Consider the following 12263-nt stretch of genomic DNA (forward strand, 5'->3'; position numbering starts at 1 on the left):
GATTTAGATGAAGGTGATTATACCTAAAGCTTTATATGTATTGTACTAGACCCGTCCTTAAAATTTCAAAGAGCAGAAATAGAATTAGTTGCATGTGTCCCCAAGTATTGCTTTTGAAATCAGTCACCTACCTACGTGAATACCTACTCTGTGTAAGGTACTGTACCTGGCAATGTGAAAGATCTAACACCAACATTCGGGGCCTTAGAGACACCATTCTCTGGATTCTGTTGCTGGCTTACTATCTGCACCTTCTCATCTTCTTTACTGATTTCTTCTCATCTTTCTGACTTCTGATTTTGGAGTGCCTTAGGTCCAGTCCTCAAACCTCATCTCTATTTAATTTAATTTTTAAGAGAGCTTTTGTAGTTCCATGGCTTTACATGTCATCTATATGTTGAAGAAGCCCAAATGTTTATCTCCCTGTCCTCTGTCCTGAACTTCAGATTCATCTCTAATTGCCAGTTGGATATCTTTCAAGCGTTTCAACATCACCCAAAACTGAACTCTTGATATCCTCCAAAACCTGTTCCTTCTACAGTTTTTCCAGTCTGAGTAAATGAAACTCTATTCTACAAGTTGCTCATGACAAAAACTTTGCATTTGTTCTCAATCCTTCTTTTTCTCTCAGACCATCCATCATATTTACCCACAAATCTTGTTGGCTCTTCCTCAAAACTATTTCAAGAAGTCACCACCTCTCACCACTCTTCCTACCACCCTACTCTAAGGCACTGTTATTTCTTGCTGGGATTATTGCAGTAGCCTCCCAAACAGTCTCCCAGTTTCTATCCTTGCTTTGCTACAAAGTGTTCTCTCCACCCAGCAGCCAAAATGACCTTTCTAAAATATAAACCCCCGTCCCTCCCACCATGGCTTCTCATGTCACTCATGATAATAGTTAAAGTCCTCACTGTGGCGTAAATGGTACTACACAATCTGTCTTCTCGTCACCTTGTCTCCCACCTCTAGCCCTCCTGCTTGTTCCACCTCCACACACACCAAATACACACTTCTGCCTTAGGGCCTTCGAACATACCAGTCCTCTGCTAGATTCCTCTTCTTCCAGATATCTAAGTGATGTCCTCCCTTACTGCTCAAATATAACCTGGTAAGAGAGGTGTTCCCTGACCTTTTCCCCAAAGCTAATATAAAAAAAAAAATGCCCCTAATCTTGGTTGCTCTCTATATCCTTACCTTTATTCTTTTGTGTTGCGTTTTCACTACCTGACATACTGTATATTTATTTGATTATAGTCAGTCTTCCCCCATTGGAAAGTAAGCTCCATGAGAGCTGGAACTTTGTCTAGTTTGTTCTCTGCTCCATCCACAATGCCCAGAGAGTGCTTGACAATTTGAGATGTGCATTAGGTGTTTGTTAAATAGATAAACTAAGTTTCTGTGGTAGAAGTTAGGGATAAAGCAGTAAACAAAATGGAACTTGAGCCTGATCTTGAAACTTAGAATAAAATAGGATAACACATAGATTGTATATTAAGAATTTACAATATAGTCAGGTAATTAGAGTTTACAATATAGTTAAATAAAGCATGTACTAGTGAAGTTAAATAGCAGTTTTGAAGAGAACTAACAATTTATAACAGCCACACATGAAGTATTATAAGACATTAGAGTAGTTGATGCCAGTGGATAAATTCAATCACATAAACCACAGAGTACAGGGAATCTGGTAGGTGGAATTTTAATGCATTCTTTTCCTGAACCCCACCTTCAGCATTGACAATATCCTAGAGTACACTTATTTCAAACTATTCTCTGTGTATACTCTGTCTATAACGGAAAGAGCCCAAGGGTTGAATTGAGATAGATCCAGATTTGAATCCTGTATCTGCCGTTCATGAACTCTTATTACCTCGAGTGAGTTTCTTAATACCTTAATATCCCTGAATCTATTTCTATTATTATCTGTAAAATGTGGCTTATGATAACTTACGATACATACATCATGGGGAAGTTAGAAAAATTCTGTAAACCTTTAGGAATTGTTACTTTCCTGTTTCCTTTTCCTTTCTTCCTTCTCCTGACTACCCCATTTATTTATTAACTTCTAAATATTTGAGTATCTACTCCGTGGTAAGTATTATGCTAGGTAGTGTGTACACGTTGTTGAATGAATTAAATGTGGTCTCTGTTCTCATGGAGCTAAAAAGTGCAGGATTATATAGCCTAAGGCTGACTAGGTAAGGTTCCTATATTTCTGTTAATAAATACTATAATTTTCCTATTATCTTAGCTTGAAATTTTAGATTCATCTTTCTCATCCCTATGTTTCATAAATTCTCTATGGCCAAAGTCGTGTGTATCTCTTTCTCCTTTTCCACACCTGTGATTACTACCCAGGTTCATATCACCACTTCTTGCATAGACTAGTGTAACAGCTTTCTAAGTGCTCTTTGCTTTTTCTAATTTCTCCTCTTTTCCAGTAGTATTATTATGATATGCAACCAGAATAAGGATTTAAAGTTAAGTTCTGATCATATCACTTCTCTGTCCAAAAACCTTCAGTGGCTTTGTATTGGCCAGCAAATTGGGTACAGTAAACTTTCAACAACGGTAATGAAAGCTGAAAGACAGTGGTATCTTCAAAAGACTGAGAGAAAATAATTGTCTCAGTTAATTGTCATTCAAGAGTGAGGGCAAAATGTATCTTCAGAAATCAATATAAAAGATTATACATATGTGTCTATATATGTGTAGACAGAAAAAGATATATGTTTATGGGAGAGGGGAGAGTTAGTTTATTACTGAGGGAAGTACTTTAGGTAGAAAGAAATTGAATCCAGTTGAATCCAGAAAGGAATAAAATGAAAGAAGGAATGCTGACCCTGTAAATAAACCTGAATATATAAGACAACAATAGTAGTGATTAATTTAGGGACGTCAAAATGAAGTGAAACAAAAACACTAGAGGCCGGCCCCGTGGCCGAGTGGTTAAGTTTGCGTTCTCTGCTTCAGCGGCCCAGGGTTTCACCAGTTGGGATCCTGGGTGTGGACATGGCACCGCTCATCAAGCCATGCTGAGGCAGCATCCCACATAGCATAGCCAGAAGGACCTACAACCAGAATTTACAACTATGTACTGGGGAGCTTTGGGGAGAAGAAGAAGGAAAAACAAAACAAAACAAAAAGACTAGACAAAATAAGATGAGAAGGGCTGATTGGAATTCTAAGATTTTTATATGGTTTGAGAGAAGGATAGAGATAGTAATTAACTTTTTATTTGGTTATCAAGAATGATTGTTAAAAATTGTATGGGTAACTACTAAAAGACAATGAATGGAATGTATAACATCAAAACCAATAGAAGGATTAAAGGGGGAGTAATCGAGTATAGTAGAGGGAGAGAGGTGTGAGGTAAGTGAATAAGATGGTAGGAATAAATCCAAATATATCAGTAATTATAATAAATATAAGTAGACTAACATTGCCAGTTAATAGATTGTTTAGATTAAACTTTAAAAAATATAGCTGTAACTATTTTAGACTATTTTAGGAGACATTCCTAAAACATAAAGGCAGAAAAAAGTTGAAATGAATAGGATGGGGAAAAGATACCAGGCAAAAACTAATCAAGAGAGAGCTGTTGTGGTTATATTAGTATAAGACAAAACAGACTTTAAGACAAAAAGTATTATTAGGGATAGAAAGGAGTGCTATGTGATGATAGAAGAAACAGAAACTGTGAACACTTAATTGTCCTAAACTCATACGTAACTAATAACATAATCACAAAATATGTAAAGCAAAAAATTTACAGAATTACAAGGAAAATTTGGTAAATCCACAGTCACAGTGGGAGAATGTCTCTCAGTAATCAACAGATCAATCAGACCAAAATTAGTAGGGATATAGAAGATTTTAACATCACAATTAATAGACTGGTCACATGATCATACGTGGAGCTCTTCATCAGTCAAATTGAGAATATACATTATTTTCAGGTACAAAAATATTTTTTAAAAACTTATGTACTAGGGAACAAAGCAACTCTCAGTAACGTCTATAACATACAAATCACTTTTTCTAACTACAATACAGTTAGTTTAGAAATCAATCATAATAAGTTAACCCCCGATACATTTGTAAATCAAAGTGCACAAATCTGAATAACTTACGAGTCATACAATATGTCATAATGGAAATAAAAATGTTTACAACTGAACATGAGAGAAATACCATATATGAAAACTCATGAGATGCAGCCAAAGTCATATTTAAAGGATAGTTTGTTGTACATACAGTAGAAAAGAATAACTGGATAGTGATAGGCTTAGCATCTACCTCAAGAATTTTTTTTTTAAAGGGAAGGGGTTAAACCCAAAGAAAGTAGAAGGAAAATAATGCTAAAGAAAAAGCAATCAATGAAATTAAAATTCAGGAGATAATTCAAGAAAACCAAAAGCTGGTTCCTTGGAAAAATTGATCAAGTATAACACAGAGCAGACAGAAATAACGAAGTTAAGATTAAAAGAGGGGACATAATTCTAGACAGAGCAGAGATCTTCAAAATAAGAGGATACAATGAGTAACTTTATGCCAGTAAATTTGAAAACAGAAAATGGACAGTTTCCTAGAAAAGCTTAAAACTGTTTTAAGAAAGATAAAAAACAAAAATAGACTTATAGCAATTAAGAGAATTTATTCATTCATTTAACAAATATTTATAAAATGTGCCCACACAGTTTTAGGTACTGGAGATACAGTAGTGAACAAAAAAAGAGAAAGTCCCTGTTTTCATGGAGCTTGTTTCTAGCAGCAGGAGACAGATAATAAGTTAATAAATAAGGTGTTGATGAATTCTATGAAGAAAAAGGAAGAGAGAATGGGCTGTTTTATGTAGGATAGTCAAAGTAAAATTGGACCTGAAGGAAGTGATAGAGCAAGCCAAGTTTGTATCAGAGGAAGAGTGACCCAGGCCTGAGGAGTAGGTACAAAGGGCCTTAGGCAGGAATAGGTCTGGTAGAACAGAGTGAGAATTGTGAATAAGAGAGATCGGCAGGGGCTGGCCCTGTGGCCGAGTGGTTAAGTTCTTGTGCTTGGCTTTTGCAGCCCAGGGTTTCACTGGTTGGGATCCTGGGCATGGACTTGGCACCACTCGTCAGGCCATGCTGAGGCGGCATCCCACGTGTCACAACTGGGAGGACCCACAACTAAAAGACACAACTATGTGGTGGACAGATTTGGGGAGAAAAAGCAGAAAGGAAAAAAAAGAGAGAGATTGGCAGAAGCAGAGATGAGTGAGATAACCAAGGACCAGATCGTGAAATCCGTGTAAGGACTTTGGAATTCAGCAGTTAGAAATCTACCTATAAAATGGAGATGATGATGATAATTCCTACTTATGTTATATGTCAGTTATATCTCAATAAGGCTGGGGAAAAAACTACTCATAAGATTTTGGAATGAGTTAATTAAATGCATGTGGAATTTCTTTGTTAGACACTATCCAAGTGATAGATTTTTTTTCATCCAGAAGTAATAATCATTTGTCAAACATTTATTAACTATGGAGCACTTACCATGAGCCAGGAGTTATGCAAAGTGTGAAGAATACAAGATGATTAAGACATGGTAGTGTTCACTGCCCAGTATGGGAGACAGACATGTGGACAATTTTTCTGCAGTGTGCTAGGGGTTATAACAGAGCCACCAGAGTCTGAAGACTAGGAGAAGCCTCAAAATTTTATTTTTTATAGAATCTACAAGGGTGTATATTAAAGGGAAGTATGTGGATTTTTTAGGGTAGCTTCTATTTTCCCATTTATTAATGCAAGGAGAGTGAAAAATTAGGCTTCTTGTTTAGCAACAGTGGTGGTCAGATGGCGTTTCTGCCAAGACAAACGCTTGGATGTGGCACGTATCGTACCTGTCTGTAGTGTAAATAAGTTACAACAGTGGGCAAAGGATAAACAGGGTGAGAAATCTAGAATTTGAATCATGATACGATCATAGCATTTCAAATGACTAATTCTTTGTCTTCAAAGTTATTTCAACATGACGTAATACTAGTTGCTTTTCTTAACAATGAATAGTATATTGCAGCCTTTTGCCAGTCTTCATTGTTAAAGCTTTATTTGTCTTCATTTGTTGAGCACATAGCCTGACTCTTAAAACATAGAGATAATTCTTGCTCTTTCACTCTGTTTTAGCAGGATTTACTCTTAAAACACCTAGCTACCCTGAAAACTTTGTTTCCTAATATTTTATGCGTACTTACTGTGTGCCACACCCTGTCCTCAGTGCTTTACCTAAATTATCTCATTGAAACCTCATAACTCTATAAGGTGGGCACCATTTTCCCCATTTCAAACTTGAGACACCTGAGACACAGTGAAGTTTTCTAACAGTCCAGGTTCACACTGTTGAGAAATGGCAGAGCTGGGATCAGAACCTGACAGTGACTTCAGAGTCTACAGCTGTCAATATTCTGCGTCCCATGATAGATTGGTGATGAGTGCAGAATGCTTCCTTGCTTAGAGAGATTTGGTTGTGATGGTCTTTAGCCTGATTGAAGTATGTCAGCACTTTTGTAAGTTTTGAATTGTGTGTTTCCCTGCTCTAGAACACAGTTAGGAAAATTGGAACATCACCACATCTTTTCTTTAGGTCCTAAAATATCTATATTCTGCCACAGTTCTCGTCTTGGCTTTGCCTTTGACTAACTGTGAGCTTGGACAAATCTTTTAACCTGGCTTTTGGCTGTTTCTACTGTAAAAGGAAGAGATTAAACTAGACAATTCTCTATATTCCCTACTAGCTCAATAATTACCTGGTTCTGTTCTGTATCAGAATTAAAGGTTGATACCAACTTTTTGTCCGGTCATCTAGAACCTATTGTTCCAAATGAAAAAAGAATGTAAGAAAGTATGAATAATAAGGATTCTTCTTTTTTACTGGTCTCTTTGTTGTTTTAAATACTCAAAAAATTTACGCCAGGCTACCAGCTTTTGCCATCCTGAAGTGTATATGTTGTGTACTCAATTTAAGGGCTGGGACTATTCCCAGAAGGTCTGTGCTGATCACAAACAAAATGGAACACTCAAGGCCTCCACACTAAAAATATCTCATAAAAATGGTTCCTCCATGCGCTCACTGGAACAGGTAATTACTGTGGCAACAACAAACTAATTTGAAGTGTTAGCTGTTAATTAAAACAATGCAAAGGTGTATAGTTGTCTTTTGGTGTAACCAGAGCCTCCGTTCAAACTTCATTAATCACTTTACAGTTAATGTGTTGAGGAAGGTCAAGACAATTGAGATGCGGTATCCGTTGAAAGTAAACAAGTTCCTTTTCTCCAAGTAGAATGCCATTTGCAAAGTTAAGGGACATACTGCACTCATACCTGGCATTGCCTTTGTCATCCACTTCTCCTTGATGATTAAATGTTAAATTGGTACTGTCATTGTACTGTAAACCAAACCACACAGCATCTTTATTGCTCGAAATCGAACCCAAACTTCCACGGATGAATTAGCGTGCATCATAATTAAATCATCAAGCCTCCCCTTTTAATTCACTTGGAAATAGGAGACCTTTCTTTTGGAAAAGAGATCAGCTTTCTTGACAAGCTAATTAAGTTGCCAAACTGTCCAATATGGTATATATATTAGACTATCTGCTAATCATTTCCTTATCGCTGCTGTTGGTCTCAAAAGTCCAGGTGTTGCTCGTTCTCCAGAGTAACAACACTGTTCTTTTATTATTATTATTATTGAGGTCATAATAGTTTATAACATTGTGAAATTTCAGTTGTACATTATTTTTAGTCAGTCACCATATATATGTGCCCCTTTACCCCTTTTGCCCAACCTCCAAGCCCCTTCTCCTCTAGTAACCACTAAACTCTTCTCTTTGTCTGACAACACTATTCTTTTTACAACTTTTGAATCCTTGTGTATGCACTCAGTTATTTATCTTTATATTTCAGTCCTTGGTTAGTGATTCTAATATATGGTATTTTAAAAAGTTGGAATTGGAAAAAGTCAGTGGTATACAAGGAGAAAAATAATGTATCATTAAATCTTACACATTATATTACCTGTATTTACGTGGAATAAAGTTACTAAATTCCTTTGAATCACATTTCGATTAGCTTAGTCTGTCAACTTCTCTGTCAGGCATTGAGAAAAATACAATGAGTCTATCTACCAATTTATTACGTGAGTTCAGATATATCATGAGTCAAATCACGACCTGAAATGTAGCTTCACATTGTACAAGTCTGGTATTAACACAGCTAGTAGAGTAAGCAGTGTAACATAGGGGTTCCACTTATAAAATGTATATCACTTTATACAAAGTATGACAAAATTTTAAATAATTTAAGATTTATAAATGTATTAGTCTTTATATATACTAAGAAGGTTGATATTTAGAGAAAGACTTTAGACACTTTCCAGATTAAAGAACTCTTTGGTAAAGTGAATAATTGCCATCTAATTTTTATAATCTTGCCTTTCCTGTAAATGAGATAAAACTACCTGAATTTCTCTACAATTGATTGTTAAAATAAAAGCTAAGTTTACCTTCCGTGATTGGCTTGATCTTTGTCCACTCTAGAAGGAAAAACAGAATGAATTTCTTATAACACTCATATATATGGATATAAACATACATACATATAGTATATATTTTTTTCTAAACTTACCTGAATTTGTAACATTTTATATTTGAAAAGTTGCTAATATTTGTAGGTTCTTAATAACTAAACCATTTCAATAAGTCAGTCACTTTAAAATGCTTGGGGCCTAGTGGTTAAGCTTGGCACACTCTGCTTCCATGGCCCAGGTTTGGTTCTGGGATGCAGAGCCACACCATTTGTCTGCTAGTGGCCACGCTGTGGGGCGGCTCACATACAAAAAAAGGAAGATTGGCAACAGATGTTAGCCCAGGGAGAATCTTCCTCAGCAAAGAAGTAAAAATTAAATGAAAACACTTGTCAGTGATTGTACAACTCTGCAAGTTTACTAAAAATCATTGAATTGATCACTGAAGTGAATTTTAAAGCTGTTAAAAAAATTTGTCAGAGTAGCCACACAAATATTTCTGCCAAAACAACAGAAAGTGATGTTTTCATTTGATAACAGTAGAATATATATTTCGTTTTTGTTTTAAGGAATGAGCAATTTTTACTACTAAGTCATTACTAAGTAAAAATTGGGAGCCTGATAAATATATTTTGCAACTTGACAGGTGAGGTGGGAAAATTCCTGAGAAGCTAACTTCCATCCCCTGCGTTTTCTCCACCCTACTCACGTCTTAAAGCTGGGTGGGCGAGGGGAGAACAATCTGATCTTTGCTGATATAGAGAGTCCTCTATGGAGCAAGATTTTAGTTCTTCCAAACTAATTTGTGTCTTTATACTTTTATAGGCTTGTAATAACAGTGCTTGTTTATGTTGCATGGCTAGTTTTGAAATTTTTAAATATGGCAAATTGTTTCTGGATAATGGTCAGAATGTGCAGTCCTTGCAGTACATGTATGAAAGGCCGCTTTTCATTTAAACACAAAAGCTTGTGATGAGAAGGGATAGTGTTTTATTTCTGCAAACCTTATTCTCTTACTTGTTTTCATAAGTGAATGTATTCATATACCTTGTTTTAAATTGTAGTTATTTCACTGTATCTGATCATTTGAACTTGTGTCTTCTCTACAGCATTTTTAATATTGAGAGGTACCACCTTTAGGAAAAGATGAACCACATACTTGAGCCTAATAACTCTGTGATTTCTTATATGAATTTATATCTTAAGCCATAGCTAATTCCATGTGTTTTGAGATTATTTTGATGAAATGTAGGGATGTAGTTTATCTGGATCTATAATTGAAATAAAAGGAAAACTTCCCGTTTTGTATGGCTCTGTGCAGAGCTTAGCAGAGGCTCTAGAAGACTGCCCCCCCCCCCCCCACCGCCCCGCCTCCACCCAGTGACAGTCTTCATAAGGGATCTGGAGCCAGAAGACTTGGGTTTGAAGTCTAGTTCTGCAACTTACTGACTTTGTGCCGTTGGGCAAACTGCTTAACTTCTCTGTGCTTCAGAATCTATAAAAGGAGGGTGATAATGCCAGCATTACCTCAGAGGGTTATTTTAAGGTAATGTATAATGAATCACTGTGTAAACCATTAAGCTCAATAGAAATGTAAATTACTAATGTTATTAGTGTTCTTTGAAAGTATCAGATCCCATTGCTGCAGATTTGTATTTGTGTCCTTAACCATTTTGTAGGTTGTTTAGGGATCCCAAGTGATTTTGTTATTTTTTTTCTCCCATAGAGCATATCATGTCCCGAGTGGGAAAATATTAGCTGTAAAGGTAAGTGCTGGATAAATTTTATGAAATTTATGAAATCCTTGATACTCATTGCTTTCTCTTCCCCCGCAGTTAGCTTAAGTCACAGGGATTGTGGAAGAGGAGAGGAAATGGTTTAAAGTTCGGGTGGTAGGTGGTGGAATCTGTGGCCCTGTTGTGACGTTCAGACTCCTGAAGATATTTTACTTATGCCTTAGAATGGTCAGTTGTAAGCTCTTTGCATTGTGAGTCTTCTCATCCTGGTTACCTACACTTCTTTCTGTGTTCCCTGCTAAATGGCATCACTGTCCTGGTTTTGCAGCTCAGAACCTTAGTAGTTACTCACTGCTCTTTTTCCATTATCTGCCACATCCTGTAAGTCACTGTATCCTGTCAGAAATTTTCCCTGAAATATGTCCATTTGTCACTTCCTTTCTATTGTCATTGTCGTTGCCTTGACCTTATATCAGGCTCACATGCCTCCTACCTGCACTTCTATAATCACTTTCTCACTGTACCTTCAGTCTTTTTCTTCTCCCGTGTACTTTTTCTCTGCTACCAGAGTTGAATCACAGATCTGACCATGTCACTGTCTTGGCACTACCTGCGCCCCCATCCCCACTTGTGTGCTACATAAAGCCTAACATATCTGCCTCACTTCTGACCTTTTTCAGCATCCTGAAGTGCCCCAGCACCACATCCACCACTAGAGTCCCACTGCCGTAACTCAGGAATATTCTAGGCAGTTACCTAAGAGGATCCTCACTTGTTTCCATCCTATCTGTAATCCACACCCCACCCCTGCCATCCTCCAAGATCCAGTCCTTCCATGCCACTTTGGATTTAGTCTCTGGCACTTGCTGTTGGTGCTTGATCTCCCCATCTTTTTGTCTCAGCTTTCCTTCTTGGACTCTTGACTTGCACCTCTGACTGCACCCTATGCGACCTCCAGTCCCACCCCATAGAACCTGTCTTCCAGCACTGGATTTTTTAGCTAACAAACTGGTCAGGCCTGCTTCAGTCCTTACCCTCCCCACAAATTGGTCAGGCCTTCTGCAGATGGTCCCCTGCCTACCTGTACAGCCACATCTTCTCTTTTACCTGTCTGCTGCTTTCTGTCATGCCCTTTATCTTCAGTCTCTAGGCCCTTCATAATGAAAGCTTTTATTTTTTGAATGGCGACTACTCATAATATGCCAGGTATTATGCTAGATGCTCTATAACTATTATCTTTAATTCTTAAAACTACAAAGTAAGCCTATATATTTTATAAAGGTGCAGCAGGGGCTGGCCTGGTGGTGGAGCAGTTAAGTTCACATGCTCTGCTTCAGTGGCCTGGGGTTCGTGGGTTTGGATCCCGGGTGTGGAGCAACACACCACTTATGAAGCCATGCTGTGGCAGGTGTCCCACAATCAACATAGAGAAAGATAGGCATGCAGGGATGTTAGCTCAGGGCCAGTCTTCTTCAGCAAAAAAAAGGAGGATTGGCAGCAGATGTTAGCTCAGGGCTAATCTTCCTAAAAAAAAAAAAAAACTTAAAAAAAAAAAGAGTTGATATGATTACTGTGTTTAAACTTTTTGTTTAGCCCTAAGCTTCTTGATAGCCAAGGCAAAAACTATGTTGCTTATATAATAGTCATAATCTAAGAGAAAGAAATGTACCATTTCTTCAAAACAGGCAGAGTTTTTCATTAAATCTTAGAGAAGTGTGTTATTTAGTTTCCAAATATTTGGGGATTTTCCAGACATCTTTCCGTTACTGATTTCTAATTTACGTCTGTTGTGGTCAGAGAATGTACTTGTTTAACTGGAATTGTTTTAAATTTATTGAGATTTGTTTTGTGGCCCGGTATGAATTATCTTGGTAAGTGTTCCCTGTGCACATGAAAACAATGTACAGTGTGTTGTATAGGGTGTTGTGTAAATGTCAGGTAGATCAAGTTGGCTGATAG

At 37.1% G+C, this 12263-nt stretch overlaps 1 protein-coding gene across 6 annotated transcripts in view; it reads left to right on the top strand.

The window, feature by feature from the left end:
- The window catches only part of MAP2K5 (mitogen-activated protein kinase kinase 5), a 244156-nt gene that overhangs the window by 77148 nt on the left and 154745 nt on the right, over nt 1-12263 (top strand). For all 6 annotated transcript variants that reach the window (XR_006887499.1, XR_006887498.1, XM_046653610.1 and 3 more), the window contains exon 9: nt 10295-10334. Coding sequence is in view for 4 of the 6 variants with exons in the window: in XM_046653610.1 (XP_046509566.1) it covers nt 10295-10334 (40 nt within the window). In the remaining 2 variants the exon portion in view is untranslated. The remainder of the gene's footprint in view (nt 1-10294; nt 10335-12263) is intronic.

The sequence above is a fragment of the Equus quagga genome, chromosome 2 (assembly GCF_021613505.1).
Source record: "Equus quagga isolate Etosha38 chromosome 2, UCLA_HA_Equagga_1.0, whole genome shotgun sequence".
Lineage (NCBI taxonomy): Eukaryota > Metazoa > Chordata > Mammalia > Perissodactyla > Equidae > Equus > Equus quagga.